Source organism: Peromyscus leucopus, unplaced genomic scaffold (assembly GCF_004664715.2).
Source record: "Peromyscus leucopus breed LL Stock unplaced genomic scaffold, UCI_PerLeu_2.1 scaffold_347, whole genome shotgun sequence".
NCBI classification, from domain to species: Eukaryota; Metazoa; Chordata; class Mammalia; order Rodentia; family Cricetidae; genus Peromyscus; species Peromyscus leucopus.
Window position 1 is genome coordinate 12,993 of NW_023505230.1, and position 16,128 is coordinate 29,120.

A 16,128-nucleotide genomic window follows, 5' to 3' on the forward strand; every position below is an offset into this window, starting at 1 on the left:
GGAGGGGAACAGATTGGAACAAAAGTATAATTACACATGTGTATGAAAAAAATCCTTCATGAAACCCAGTACTTTGTATCCTACCTTAACTTGCTGCTGATTAAGTGGAGTCTTTTCACCACCTCACTGCTGGGGAGTAGCCCCAGGACCTCAGGCATGTGGGCAACTGCTCTCACTGAGCTGTGCTCTCAGCTCTGTGTAATCTTTCAAATGTCAGGAACAAGTTGTCTCACTGAAGAATTTTCTTAAAATGTTTATCTGTGAAGTATTTTCTCACTTATTTTGCTGTTTCCTGGTAGAAAGTTTATTTTGTTGCTGAATTTCAGTATCCTTCATAAATTATTTGTGATTTTATAGGAAGAAATGGACACCAGACCAAAGGTGTCTTCTCTCCTCAACCGCATGGCCAACTATACTAACCTGACACAGGGAGCAAAGGAGCATGAAGAGGCGGAGAACATCACTGAAGGGAAGAAGAAGCCTACCAAGGTGAGGCCTCAGAACACAGGACCGAGATGAAGGCATGCCCAGGGCATCAGTCTGTGTTAAGAAACTGTGTAGAAAATGCTTGATGTACCCGGTACCATTCTGAGCACTGGCCTCGTGGCCCAGACAGAATGTACAGTAGTACCCTAGCTTCACGTGGGAAGCCAGTCCTTAAGCTTGTGAAGCTCTGTTAAAGCATCTTCAGTGTCAAGTAAAGCTTGACCCGAAACTTGTGCAGGGTTAAAAGGAGGGAGACTAATGAGAGCTTGCTGGCAGTCTGATACCCTGGCAGATCAGACGGAGAAAGCTGTCTGACACGGTGATATGAAACCATCCCAGGGAGGAAGTTAGCCGTGTTAGCAGGAGAAGGGTTAGCACGTCGGTGGGAGGAGTATCTCTGCCCAGCCTCTGATGCCGTCTGCCTGGGTACAAGGGGGTTTTTGTTGGCTTTTGTTTTTGTTTTTGAGATGGTGTATCAAATATAACACAGGCTAGCCTTGGACTCAGAGTCCTCCTGTCTCAGCGACCCAGGTGCTAGAATCATAGGCATCCACTATGACAATGATACCCAGTAGTTGTTAGACTTTTTACTACTACTGTTTTTCTTACAATAAAATTATGCCAATATAGACAGTTAGTTTATCTCTTTGCAAAGGGGCCAAATGGCCCTCAGGTTTTTACTTTCCCCATCTCATTCATTTACCAACTATGTGGAGAATTTGTACCTAATTTTTAAGAATTTCTATAAGTTGTTGTATTTTTAAATGAGAATAAAATTTTAACAACCTTGAATAATAGATATTTTTAGATTGTTGATTGGTCCATTGCTTAGGAACAATAAAAATGTAGAAACTTAACTAAATTACACATGTATTACAGATAATGGAAGCGTAGTGATGGACTTTACTAAGAGACCTGTGAAGATACTATTTAACCTTCCTACCTATGCTTTGAGATTAATGTGGTAAATCTAAACATCTTTTATGGCTAACTATATAATTTTTCCTTTTGTCTTACATTTTTATTTCCAGAGCCCCCAAATGGGTACTTTCATGGGTGTCTACCTCCCATGTCTACAAAATATTTTTGGAGTGATCCTCTTTCTGCGTCTCACCTGGGTGGTGGGCACAGCTGGAGTCCTGCAGGCCTTTGCAATCGTCCTTATCTGCTGCTGCTGTGTAAGTTCTCCTGCACTGGCCCCTGGAGCTGGCCTGGGGCATTTCACTGCTGAGAGTACATATGCTCTTTACCTGCTGGGGATCAAGAACAGAAGCTATGTGAAGACCCGCTCCCAACAGGAGAGAGAGTGTTCATCTTAAAATCTAAAGGATTTTCGTTCAGCACCCATTGTCCATTTCTTCCTATGTAGTAAATGGTGTCCTAGATTTTTGGAAATAACAAAATGCAGGTCTTCAAATAATTCAAAATCTGGGTAATTTGGGCTTGAAAACACTAATGTTGTGACAGAAAAACAGTAGAAAATGTATACACTATTCTAAAATGTACTGAAAAAAAATTGACAGTGCCTGGGAAGGGTCAGGTGAATCTGGATTTGGTTTGGTTCACTTTGAAGTCTCCTTTCCTATGTTTTCCCCAGAAATTACTCAGGTTTTTCCAGCTCTTCTCTCACACTCGGTCCATTCTGATTCTCCTTTAATTTAAACTCATTTTTATATATCCCACCCCTGTCCATCAATCTACTGTCCCCTTTGTTTTGGTAACCATTATGTCCTCTGTATGCATCATGCTCAGCTGCATACTAACCATGCAGGTTAAGCAGACCTAGCCTATGTCATTAATATCTTAATGGCAATGGCTTCCCCACTCCCGGTTTCTCAAGCTTGAAACTTCAAGGCCATATCGATTCCTTGGTTGCCGTTCACCACGGCCAATCTGTTCTCTCTGAGATACTTCATATGCAGCCTCTCCTTCTTATCCCCACTATCACACTTGAGATTTTATCTCCTACTTGTACCACGGCAGCCTACTAGCTAGTCACTGTGCCTCCAGCTGCGCCCTTGTTGAAGACCTTTATGTACTTTGTTACTAGATGATGTTTTAAATTTGTTCTAGTGGTTCTCTTTCTTACTGCATATTGTTTTTGGCATTGTAGCTAGTCTGTAGAGTCTAGCCAGCTTTCCAGTGTTTCTCCCTAACTATTCCTTTTGAAAATGTTACATAGCAACTCTTCATAAGAGTGGGTAGAGTTAAATGTTTGTAAATGCTCTGAAGTCCACACACAGGAAAGTAGTACAGAAATGTCAGTTCTACCCAGTAATAAAATGCTTGTTTTTCTCTCTACAGACGATGTTGACTGCCATCTCCATGAGTGCCATTGCCACTAATGGAGTGGTGCCAGGTCAGTAGTCCAAGCTTGAATCGCAGGGATTGTTAACGATTCCTCACTGTTTCTGTGCTGTAAAGCTGGAGGAATAAGCTCCAAAGAAACTTCATGTGTTTATTCTGTTGTTCACAGTGTACTGTATCAGTGTCGCCTCTAAAAGTGAGAGAGACAAAGAGGCAAATGCTGTTTGGCCTAAGGATTTTATCTTTGAAATCTCGTTATTTTTAGACAACAGTGCTTTAATTTCAGCCACATTCTTCACTTATAAAATATATTTTATTAGACTATCCTGTTCCTGTAGGAAATATTCTAATTTTTCCTAATAATTGGGTACATCATATTCCCATTAGCAAATCTACTTTGTTACAGGGCTTCCCAAACATCTTTTGTGCATATTTTTGAATTCTTTTTATGTCTTGTTTACAGTCCTCTTACTGATACCCTCATTTTATTGTTTGTATCTATTTTTGTCTTGTAGCTGGGGGCTCATACTTCATGATTTCCCGGGCCCTGGGCCCAGAGTTTGGTGGGGCTGTTGGCCTCTGCTTTTATCTTGGCACCACATTTGCAGCCGCCATGTATATTCTTGGTGCCATTGAAATTTTCCTGGTAAGTAATGAATTAATTGTGATCTGTAATCTAGAAGTTCTGTGGGTTTGTTTTCTTAGATATTAAAGTTTCTGAGATCAGGTGTGGCAGCCAATCAGGTGATGGTTGCTGTGACTGTGTTCTTACCATTACTCTGAGGCAGAAAGGTTGAGGTGTCCTTCGCCTGCCTGTCCTTTTCCCTCTATCTGATTGTCCCAACTGTGTCACCTTAACCAGGGAGTTCATATCAAGGTAGAAAAGACTTATGCCAATGTAGAAAAGTAAAAATAAGCTCATTTGTTTATATCGTACACATAAGTGTTCTAGTGTGTGGCATATATGTGTGTAGAGGCCAGAGATGAACCTGGTTCCTCACCTGTCGTTCTTCAGGAGCTATCCAGTTTTCTGAGATGAAGTCTTTGACTGGGACTGGGGGCTCTCCACCTCTGACTAACTGGCCAGTCAGCCCTGGGGGTCCTCATGTCTTCACCTTCCCAGTGCTAAGATCACAAGCACATGCCACCATGCCTAGCTTTTTACATAGTCCAGGGGAATCAAACTCAAGTATGATTTCATGTGCAGCAAAGCCGGTCACTGGCTGAGGTGTATCCCCAACCTCTTTTTGATAACTTTATCCCAATGATAGAGTTTTTATTTCTCTACTGATTTTATAAATACTTTCTATAGCCTTTCAATAAAATCATTTTTTTCTTTTTCCCATTTGGAAATGTAGATGTTCAAATTAGCAAATAGAAAACAAAAATAATCCATGACATAACATTTCTATGGACATTCTAGAGCCAAATAAAAATTTGGTTAATTTGCAGCCCAGTGTGGTACATAACTTTAATCCCAGTACTTGGAAAACAAAGGCAGGTAGATCTCTTTGAGTTCCAGGCCAACTAGGGCTACAAAATGAGACCCTTTCTAAAAACAAATGAATGAAAGAAGAAAGGATAAACAATGTTTTAATCATTTTTTGTTCCAGCTTTCCTTTCCTTCATAAAAGTAAAAGTAACATAAACTGTTACAGCCTCTCTACTTGATTGTTTTTAAATGACATCATTTCCTCTCTGCTTCTTTTTTTTTTCTTTGTAACAGGTGTATATTGTCCCCCGAGCTGCCATCTTTCGCAGTGATGATGCACTCAAGGAATCAGCAGCCATGCTAAATAACATGCGTGTCTATGGCACCGCCTTCTTGGTCCTCATGGTCTTGGTGGTATTCATCGGCGTACGCTATGTGAATAAGTTTGCCTCACTTTTCCTGGCCTGTGTAATTGTGTCCATTTTGGCTATCTACGCTGGTGCCATCAAGTCTTCCTTTGCTCCACCACACTTCCCGTACGTGCTTATCACTTCACCTGGTCATCGTTGAGTAGTCAGTGACAGGATCTGGTGATGTGAACATTTCCATCAGAATTTCATGGAGTGATTTCCTATTGTCCCAGCAGGAAACTTCCTGATAAACTGTCCTGTTGACCCCCTTCCTCACTTCTGAAGTGTAGACCTACCAACTGTAGCCATCATTAAGGTGTACCTATTTCACTGCCCCTTGTGTATATGTGAACCATCTATGAAGGACTTTGTAGTCAATAGTCATTACCAGCAACCTTTATAAGGCATTTAAATGTTTAGTGGCTTTTTAAAATAAAAACCAATTCAAAAGAATTCTAGAGTAGCAGCCTGGAAAGAGGACTCTGTAGCTAAGATCACTGGATGATCTTCCAGAGGACCTCGGTTCAATTCCTAGCACCCACATAGTGGCTCACAACTGTCTCTAACTCTAGTTCCAGGGGATCTGGTACACTCTTGAGGCTTCTACAGGCTTCAGGCACACAACTAGTGCACAGACATCCATGTAGACAGAAACACCCACGCATTAAATAAGTCTTTTTTGAAAAGAATTATCTAATTTGTTTAATTATTTTCTTTATTCTTGGTACCATAAGTGATAAGAGTTATTAGTATAAAATAAAGGGAAATGAATGTCATAGCATGTGTATGTAGAGCACATTACACGCCATATACAGTGCAGTAGTGAATTGATGGATTTGTGCAGAGCCTTCACTCAAGACTCACCTGTTGTCCTTTGATTTGTGACACCAAGGCTGGTTGGTACTCAGTTATTTGTAATCTTGTTACAGAAGTTGCTTTTGAAGTCCTATGGTTCAGCTGGGGATCAAATTTCTTGGTACTATGCTGATTTAAACACATTACAGAAAAATCAAACATTTTTCATGATTGAAAAAAAACTCAGTGAAGATGAATGACTTTCTCCCAAGTCAACTAATGGTGGGGCAAGGACATGAACTTTGATTTCCTGACTGCTCTTTGGTATTGCTTCTATGTGATGCCAGTAATAGATTCCATCATAAACTTTTCATTTTGCTTACATAGGGCCATAAAATAATTAAAGTTCCTTTTCAGAGTTATAAAAGTTTTGATGCAACATTTTAGCTCTATCTCAACTCAGGAAATTCCATTTTACTTCAGGTTCCCTTTGGGGCTTCTCCACTTCTGTTTGGTTGGAAAAAAAAATCGCAGTGCATGTTATTTTGTTTTCAAAAAATTCCTGCATAATATGTTTAAAAAAAAAAAACTGTAGAAGGACCGTGAAACAAAACTAGGGATTGTTAAGAGTTGTTGAAGCCAAGTAATCGAATGCGCTTCATTATGTATGTATAAACACACTGCAGATTCTGAGCCTTGTTTTGTTCGACCTCAGAAGTATTTTACTATGGCTCTATTACTCCCTCCTTGTTTATGTCTCTGGGTAGAAGAAAAAATAAATCAGCAGCTAATATTTGTATTATCCTTAAATTTCCTCTTTACCACTGGGTCTAGGCTTCAGGTCAAAAACGGTTTTCTCTTGGCCCTAGAGGGATGTGCTTTTTTAAATCTAGTCAAGCTGTCCTACAACAGAAGGCTCAGCCAGACAGGTGGTTCCAAAGGCTCTTAGGAATGTAAAGCCCTGTCTCCTTTCATTTCTGTTTTCATTCCCCCAACCCCCCTCCGCCCCCCACCTAGAAAGAAAACAAACGAAAATGTGAACAATAGGACTTTTTTTTAAAAATAAGAGCAGAAATGCTCTGGGGTTTTGATGTTGCTGCTGGTGGTGGCTGGGTATTCGCCTGTGTGCTTGTGTGGAAACCAGAAGTATCCGGTGTCAGTCCTCTGTGGCTCTCTGCCTTATTCCCTGAGACTCCCTAGGTAAACTTGAAGCTCACCATTGTGTGCATTGTTTATCTAGACTGGCAGGCCAGCGAATCCCAGCCTTTCTGTCTGTCCTCCTCACCTGCCCCATTCCCAGTGCTGAGATTGCGGGCATGCAGGACCACACCAGGCTTTCTGCCTGTGTCTGGAGATCTGAACTCAGGACTTCATGCTTCCACAGCAAGCCCGTGAACACTACTGAACCCCTCCAGGATCCTTTTTGTCCTGAAAGTGGATGAATCGCCAAATATGTTTGGAAGATAATTCAGCGTAGTTTCTTTGTACAGTCCTTGTGTTTGAATACCACCTGCCATTTGTGTGACCTTGATTTTGGTCAGATTATTGAATCTCTGTAAACTTCAGTACCTCCACTACATATGATAAATGTTAAAATATTATGAGACCTGTGAGGATTATACTGGCAGAAAAGGCAAGTCACGTGATTCACAGTGCTGCTCAGTATCACTCGTCCTTTCCTACCCATGGCAGTAGAATCTCTGAGAAATGAGATCTTTTCTCCCTTTACTAATCTGCCTTTCCTCTTTAAAGCTTAGATCTTTCTCTTCCCTGTTTGCTTTGCTTTAGGGTCTGCATGCTGGGCAACCGCACCCTTTCATCAAGACACCTTGACGTTTGCTCTAAGACCAAGGATGTTAACAACATGACAATGCCATCAAAGCTATGGGGATTCTTCTGTAACTCCAGTCAGTTTTTTAATGCCACCTGTGACGAGTACTTTGTTCACAACAATGTCACCTCAATCCAAGGCATTCCTGGGCTGGCTAGTGGTATCATTACTGGTAAGTTAAGAGTTTAATTAGACTCATTTTGTTTTGTGTTGTTTCTTCCTTAGGACAGATGGGGAAAATAGGCTTTCCCATCTTAGATGCTTTTTTGTCCCTTTTTTAATTATAATATATTGATTATGTATAACAAGTTTATTGTATTTTATACACGTATATTAGGTATTTTGATCATATCGACACATACCCCCTGTTCTCTCATTTGTTTAGGATTGCTCATAGGTTTGTAGGTGACATGTTGTTTATTGTAGCATGGGCCCCTTACAGTGCCTTCAGGACTGAAGAAAACGTCTCTCCCTCCCACATCAACCATGAGCTGGGTATAACGCCTCAGGGGTGGGTGGGGTCTTGCCAGTGCCCTCTTCCTCATATGACAGGATATTAATAGAGCCAACCTTGTGAAAATTTTGTGCAGGGATTCAGAGCTGCTGTGAGTTGAAGCATGCAAGGGCCACATCAGAAGTCAGCACTCTTTTATCACTCCCTCTCTTCCATGGATTTTTTGTTTTTCCAACTCCCCTTTCTCACGATGTTCCCTGAGCCTTGAAGAGGGGGATACAGATATTTTTATGGCTAAACATTCAAAGGTCAGTTATTCTTATCACTTTGACCAGTCGTTAATGAAGCTCCGCAGTTACCACTGCCTACTGTAAAAAGAAATTTTCCTGACCAAAGCTGATGGCAGCACTAACATATAAGCATACATATAGTTGTTTAGAAGGCAGTTGGACAAGCACAGCATGTCCATTTAGCAAACATAGGCAGTAGCTTCCCCACTAGGGCCAATGACCTAGACCTAGATAGTGATGATTATGATTGCAGTGGTTAGGCTTGAACCCAAGGATTATGTCTGACAAGGACCACGTGCTCCACCATTGAACTGCATGCAGGTCACTGTCTAAGACTCTTCTGTTGGACATGGCATGGGTCTCCGTGTATTCATGGATAACTTTTAAACACAGAATCCTTGTGCCTCAGCCTCCTGAGTACTGGGAGGATTATAGGCATGCACCACCATACCCAGCATGTTTCTGCTCTTTTCTCGTGAAATTATCTGTTTTTAGAGCTCCCTGGCAGAGTGCATCTGTTAAAATTTGCCTTCTTTTAAGGACAGAGACGGACAAAAGACTTTTTAGCCTAGGGTAGGGTAAAACATTTGGTGAATATTTTTATTTTGCAATGTTCTTCAAGCTAACATCAAACTCCTGAGCTTAAGCAATCCTTCTGCTTCAGGCTCATGACAAACTGGGACTACAAGGATTTGCCTTCGTGTCTGACTCAATGTAGTCTTGAAAAATTGCCAGTGATCTTCTTGCAGTGGTAGCTAAAATAGAACTGTTTTAATGTCACCAGTCATACATGTTTTCCTTGCTCAACTAAATTTCTGAAATTCTTTGCTTAAATGACATCCATCTTAAATGTTTTGTCCACAGATTTCCTTGCCCATTAAGCAAGTTCATGCTAAGAGGTTAAAAACTGCTGTGATATTAATTTTTTTAAAAGTAGATTTTATATTTGATAACTAATTTAAAAATAGGCATTTTGGGGCATTTAATTTTAGTCTGCTTAACTGTTACTAATTTATATTAGGAAAGTTAACTACATTTATTATGTGAAAGCATTTTATAAAATTATATTAGAACAAATGAAAAATAGCATTGGTTTTATTCTGGAATACTTACATGTGTTCATGTTGAAGAAACAATGGCTTTAAAAACTATCATAAGGGGCTGAGGTGGAGGTAGGCACAGTACTTGTCTGGCATTTAAAGAGTCTTAAATCAGTCTCCAGTACAGTAATTATAACAATAATTATAGGGGTCTCTGACTGAATGTTGTTTGGGTAAGAAATCTTGTACTTAACATTACTTATATCTTTATATCCTTTTTCTTCCTACCCACACTACCCCTAACCCCTTTGCAGAAAATCTTTGGAGTAATTATTTACCAAAGGGAGAGATCATTGAAAAGCCATCAGCCAAGTCATCCGATGTCTTGGGCAGCTTAAACCATGAATATGTCCTTGCTGACATCACCACCTCCTTCACTCTTCTGGTGGGGATCTTCTTTCCTTCTGTTACAGGTAAGAGGGTGGGCTCTTAGGTTTTAGAAGCCATCAGCCACAGTGAGCACATTTTCTCAGGAGATTTAAGTTTGCCCCTAGTCTTCAGTGTCAGTATGAACATCAAAGTGTCCAGAAAGCCAAGAAGTTAACGTGGTGTTTCCCCTTACTAGGTATCATGGCTGGGTCAAACAGATCCGGAGATCTGAAAGATGCTCAGAAGTCCATTCCCATTGGAACCGTTCTTGCCATCCTGACCACATCCTTCGTGTGTATCCTCTGCGTCATGGTGATGGGATCATGCAGTAGAGCTAAGATGATCAGTATTTTTATCTAATAATAATAATGCCACCTCTTACTACTGCCTCACTTGCCAGAGAGTTGCCCTGCTTCATAAGCACCATTAAAAAAGGATTTTATAGGATTAGTGAATTTAGCAGCTCACTATATGGTAAAAGAATCATCTTGAGTGTAGTTACTGTATAAAAGGTAAAGGATAACAACAGTTTCCTTGACTCTCAGCATAACAGACTTAAGCAATGTTGTCCTTTTTGGTGCATGTATTGAAGGAGTTGTTCTCAGAGACAAGTAAGTATAACAACCATGTGTCTGTCTTCCATGACATCTGGTCACTCAGCATAGTGTCAACACAGAATCTCAAACCAGGCCAAGGTGTAATCATAACTAGTAAAATAGAAAGTGGATGTATTGATCCAAAATGTATGTGTATATACATATACACACAAATATACATGTCTCATATATATATGAAAGTCATATCTATACATCTGTATATATGAGAGACACAGTCAAAGAGGAGTGTGTGTGTGTGTGTGTGTGTGTGTGTGTGTGTGTGTGTATCAAACAGACAGGAATATATATCACTGAGCTTGTGTGGCACATACAATACTCTAGGTTTGATCCCAGCAATACAAAAAAAATGTTTTAAAAAAGATATTAAAATAACATGTGCATAATTTAGCCTATGATAAGGTAAAATACTTTGTAATATTTTTTCTTTTGTAATGTTCCTCAAGCTTACCTCAAATTTATGGGATTAAGCAGCCCTCCTGCCTCAGGCAGTAAATAATTAGTAAATAATAAGGACCAAACTATATAAGACATAACTAGTATAGCTGTGGTGATGTTTTATTTGTGCTGAAATGTGGTATTTTATTTGTGTTTTAATAAAGCTTGCCTGGATATCAGGAGGGGAAGGCAAGCCATTTTAAGTAAACAAAAAGGCAGCACACGCTCTTAATCCAATCACTTATCAGCAGGATCTCTGTGTGTCCAAGACCATACTAGGGAACAGAGCCAAGCGTGGTGACACAGGCCTTTAATCCCAGAACCAACCATAGAGACCTGGAGGTCTGTACAGACAGACAGTGACAAGGAAGTGAGGTAGCTGGGCTAAGATAGCCAATGAGAGGGCAGAACAGCAAGGCAATAAAGGTGTGCGTAGACAGGAAGTAGCTCACATTTGGAAGCTGCTGAGTGGGTGAGGTAAGGTTGGCTGCTGGCTCTCCCTATTTCCCTGATCTAAGGCTTTCACCCCTATATTTGGCTCCATGCTTTTTATTTAATAAGACCATTTAGAAATTCGTCTACATACAGCTTTCCTCCCCCCAAAAAAGCTATGAAGTTGTCTAAATACTAAGTACTTTCTTATACACAAAGAACTGCTAGCATACTGTACAAAAGTAGAACAGGACAAGAATAACTACGTAGCATCTCCAGCATCCACTCGACAAGAGAGAGGCATCTGTCCACTCACACTTGGCATTCTAAATGGAAATGGGACAGTGATTTCCTTCATGAAGACGACTTAGCATTTACCATTTCTTTCCTCTCACATATGTTCTGTGAGATATTTGTGGACAGATCTGTCCCTGAAACTTGCTAATTCTTACTGTCTTAGTTAGGGTTTGCTATTGCTGTGAGGACACACCATGATCACGGCAACTCTTATAAAGAAAACATTTAATTGATGGGGCTTGGTTACAGTTCAGAGGTTCAGTGCGTCATGGTGGGGAGCATGGTGGCATGCTGGCAGACATGGTGCTGGAGCTGAGAGTCCTACATCTTGACTCAGAGGCAACAGGAAGTCCACTGACTGTCACACTGAGGGAAGCTTGAGTGGTTTACTTCCAACAGAAGGTGTGGCCCAGATTAAAGGTGTGCCCTCCAGCCTCAAGGTCTGGATTAAAGATGTGTGTGTCATCCAGCCTCCTCCAAGACCACACTTTTTCCAACAAGGCCATACTTCCTAATAGTGCCACTCCCTATGAGCTTATGAGGCCAAATACATTCAAACCACCAGACTTACATTTTCCATATCTTGGTTAATATCCTCACTGCACTTCCTGTCACAGGAATCTAGGTATTATCTTTTTTTTTGGGGGGGTGGGGTCGGGAGCTGAGGATCGAACCCAGGACCTTGTGCTTGCTAGGCAAGCACTCTACCACTGAGCTAAATCCCCAATCCCAAGGTATTGACTAACCTAGGTATTTTCCTTTGTTTTTATCCATTCTCTAAGTCTTTTTTTTTTTTTTTTTTTTTTGGTTTTTCGAGACAGGGTTTCTCTGCGTAGCTTTGCGCCTTTCCTGGAACTCACTTTGGAGACCAGGCTGGCCTTGAACTCACAGAGATCTACCTGCCTCTGCCTCCCGAGTGCTGGGATTAAAGGCGTGCGCCACCACCGCCCGGCTCCTCTAAGTCTTTTCTAAGGACTGTGAATTCTATTTACTTTCCACTGTTCAGTGGTCCCATCACTCCGTACTGGCTTCAGTTTTTTTTCTCTTTATAATCACATGCTAATCTCCCTTCTTCATACTGCCACCACAGTGCTCTTTCTCTAGACCTTTGTCTGTGTTGTTTCCTTTGCTTCAGTTGGTTATTCCTCCTGGGAAGACTCACTGCCTCCTCCTTAAGACCAAACTCTCCTGTAGTTTTCCTTTTTTAACCCCAAAAGTAGAGGCACTCCTCCTTGTGTCTGTCTACTGTGTTGAACATACTGCGGTGCTGCACTTACCACACTGCATTGCAGCTACTTATTTCTATATTACGTTCCCTTGATTGCGCTCTAGAATTCCTATAGGCAGGAATCCTAGCACAAGGTATTATAAATACTGTTGAAGAAAATAGGTACCAAAGTGTGTGTGTATGTGTGTGTGTGTGTGTGTGTGTGTGTGTGTGTGTGTGTGTGTGTACATGTGTGTATGGGTACAAGGCATAGTGTATCACTGAACTGTTTTATTGGAAGGGAACAGTGGTGAATTTATACATATATAAAATTATTCAGTTCTAGTTTGAAAACTCACTGGGCACTATCTCCTAAGGCTGCACATGTCAATATGCCTTGGCAGTTTCACTTCTGGGTATATTCAGCAGAAATGTTTATGCATATGCATTAAAAATCATAGTGACAATATTCTTAAATGACTCAAATCAAAAGGAATCCAAATATCCATTAGAAGTAGAATGCCGGGGGCTGGAGAGATGGCTCAGAGGTTAAGAGCACTGGCTGTTCTTCCAGAGGTCATGAGTTCAATTCCCAGCAACCACATGGTGGCTCACAACCATCCATAATGAGATCTGGTGCCCTCTTCTGACCTGCAGGTGTATATGCAGACAGAACACTGTATACATAATAAATAAATAAATCTTTAAAAAAAAAAGTAGAATGCCTAAATTATGTATTAATGCAGTTGTAAGCCATAAAACTATGAAAGTAAATGAAGTACACAAAAACTTTGCAATTCTGAGAAATCAAACACAAAATGTATGTATGTGTCTCAGAATATTAATAGTATATATAAAAAATTTCTTATTCCTACTCCCAAACACTAGACTTTATTTCCCTCAAGCACTTACTGTTATGAGTTTTAATACTATGCTGTTTTACCTATCTGTTTTTTTTCTGGAGGGGTGTGTGTGTGTGTGTGTGTGTGTGTGTGTGTGTGTCTGTCTGTCTGTCTCTATCATTCTCTACCTTATTTCCTTGGACAGGATCCCTCACTTAACCTGGAGCTAGAGTGGCAGAGTGGCAGTTTGAAAACTTGGGCAGTCCATCCTGCCCTGTCCTACAGAGCTCTGGAATTACAGATGCATGCACATCTGTAACAGCTTTTTAGATGGGTTCTGGAACTGGAACGCAGGTCTTCCTCATTGCCCAGCAAGTGCTCTTACCCTGAGACATCTCCTCTGATTCTGTATTAGTTTTCTATAAATAAGACATGTCAGTGATCTTAAAATGTTTTAATATATTAATTTTTGCAGTTACTTGCTCTTAGGAATCTGCCTTAAGGAAAAATATCTTGTGTGTCAATGTATATATGTTCATAATGATATTAATTACAGTATTTCATATAATAATATCAATAGTAGAATAGTGGGTAATGTAAAAATCTTATAAATAAATGGAAACATACAAAGTATGTGTAATACCAACTAACAAGTTAAGATTATGGACCTCTTGAGACTGGAGAGATGTCTCAGTAGTTAAGAGCACTGGCTGCTTTTACAGAGGACCCATGTTCAGTTCCTAGCACCTACATGGCTGCTCACAACTGTCTGTAACTCCAGTTCCATGAGTTTTGACATCCTCTTCTAGCCTCTGCAGGCATCAGGCACATACATGGTACACAAACATGCATGCAGACAAAATAAAAATTAATGAATATTTTAAAACTGTTATGGACTTCCTCCCTGCCTTTTTTTTTTTTCTGTTTTTCTGCACTTTTCCAGTTTCTGTGTTTTTCTACATTTTTCCAATTTCTACCCTAAAGCAGATTCATTGCCAGTTAGAAAGAGAAATTGGTAAGTGAAGCTTGGCTTGTTTTCTAACTGTACTGTACTGTTCTTTTTTCTTAATACAGATTATAAATTTTTCTCCTCCACAGTGTTGTTGGGGGTTGAATCCAGGGCCTCAGAAATATGCTAAGCAAATGATGTGTTGTAACAGCTGTACCCTCAGCTCAATAACTTTTTTTTTGAGACAGGGTCTTACTGTGCATCCTGAGCTGGTCTTGAACTCAAAATGTAGCCTTAACTGGCCCCAAACTCATAATCCTCCTGCCCCAGCCTCCTGAGAGCTGAGGTTACAGGTATGTGCCATTTGCTTGCTGCTAGTGCCCTTTTTATGAAAACTATGTACCTTTATATTTTTTAGTATTCTTGTTTACCTCAGTTTGCATCTGTAAAAATTACAAGCCAGGAAAAGTCACTAGTGATTGTCATCTTAAGTTTTCAATCTAAAGCTGTTTTCAGATGAAATTTCTCCACTGTTTATGTCTTTCCTAGATTTGGGGACGCTGTAAAAGGTAATTTGGTTGTCGGCACCTTATCTTGGCCATCGCCATGGGTGATCGTTATTGGCTCCTTCTTTTCAACATGTGGGGCTGGACTTCAGAGCCTCACAGGTGCACCCAGGCTGCTTCAGGCTATTGCCAAGGATAACATCATACCATTCCTTAGGGTGGGTGACACTTTGTTGTGCTCTCTTCTTTTTTTCCAGGTCTTATGGAAAATGTTATCTTTTTCAGCTTAAGAATTGGAAGATCATAAATGTTGAGACATGTAGGGTTTTAGTACAAGGCCCTCAAAATTCTTTGTGTGTGTTTATATATGATTGCTGTGAAGTTGTTCTTATTTTCAGATGTCTGAAACTGGCACATTGTGTCAGTGCCCCTGGGTCTGATGTTTTTCCTCATGTGTACAGGTTTTGGTCACAGCAAAGCCAATGGGGAACCTACATGGGCCTTACTTCTAACTGCTGCCATAGCGGAGCTAGGAATTCTCATCGCCTCCTTGGATCTCGTGGCCCCAATTCTTTCCATGTAAGATTGACTTACTCTCTTCAACTATGGTTGCTTAATGATATATAACATAATTTCCATTAGTCATATAAAAGTAGTGATAATAACAGACTTGACCAAACACAGACTTCACTTCCCTTTAAAATTATTCCTGAGATGGGGCTGGAGAAATGGCTAAGTGGTTAACAGCATGTACTGGGTCTTCCAGAGAAACTAAGTTCAGTTCCCAGCACCCATGTCAGGTGGTTCACAACCCCTTATAAGTATAGATCCAGGGGACCTGACACCTCTCACCTCTGTGAGCACTCATGAACACACACACACACACACACACACACACACACACACACACACACACCACTGAAATAAATCCTTAAAAGAATACTAGGTGGGCATGGTGGCGCACGCCTTTAATCCCAGCACTCGGGAGGCAGAGGCAGGCAGATCTCTGTGAGTTCGAGGCCAGCCTGGGCTAACAAGTGAGTTCCAGGACAACTAGGGCTACACAGTGAAACCCTGTTTCGAAAAGAGAGAGAGAATACTTCTGAGAAGTTTTTTGTCAGGCTGACTTTCATAAATGACTGATGTTATGAGAGGAGGAGGGGTTCACCTGTAAAGTTACTTGTGTCAGTCTCCTTTTCCTCCTATTTCTTCTATTTTTTTTTTAAGTACTGGCATTTGAACCCAGGGTCTTGTATGCACCAGGCATGTTCTCTATGAAGTGCATCCTCCAGCCCCTGCCTTTATTTTATGAATCATTAGCAATTGATTTCACTGTTGCATCTGTTCATTTACCTGTGACATACTGACG

At 40.6% G+C, this 16,128-nt stretch overlaps 1 protein-coding gene across 1 annotated transcript in view; it reads left to right on the forward strand.

Moving 5' to 3' along the window:
• LOC114697491 (solute carrier family 12 member 6-like) overlaps positions 1-16,128 on the forward strand; it is a gene marked incomplete at its 5' end in the record, with an annotated part of 45,365 nt that overhangs the window by 12,812 nt on the left and 16,425 nt on the right. The window contains 11 exon segments of the mRNA XM_037201916.1: positions 358-489; positions 1,518-1,664; positions 2,791-2,845; positions 3,309-3,439; positions 4,520-4,761; positions 7,219-7,433; positions 9,360-9,518; positions 9,671-9,769; positions 10,028-10,085; positions 14,803-14,981; positions 15,221-15,338. Coding sequence (XP_037057811.1) covers positions 358-489; positions 1,518-1,664; positions 2,791-2,845; positions 3,309-3,439; positions 4,520-4,761; positions 7,219-7,433; positions 9,360-9,518; positions 9,671-9,769; positions 10,028-10,085; positions 14,803-14,981; positions 15,221-15,338 — 1,535 coding nt within the window.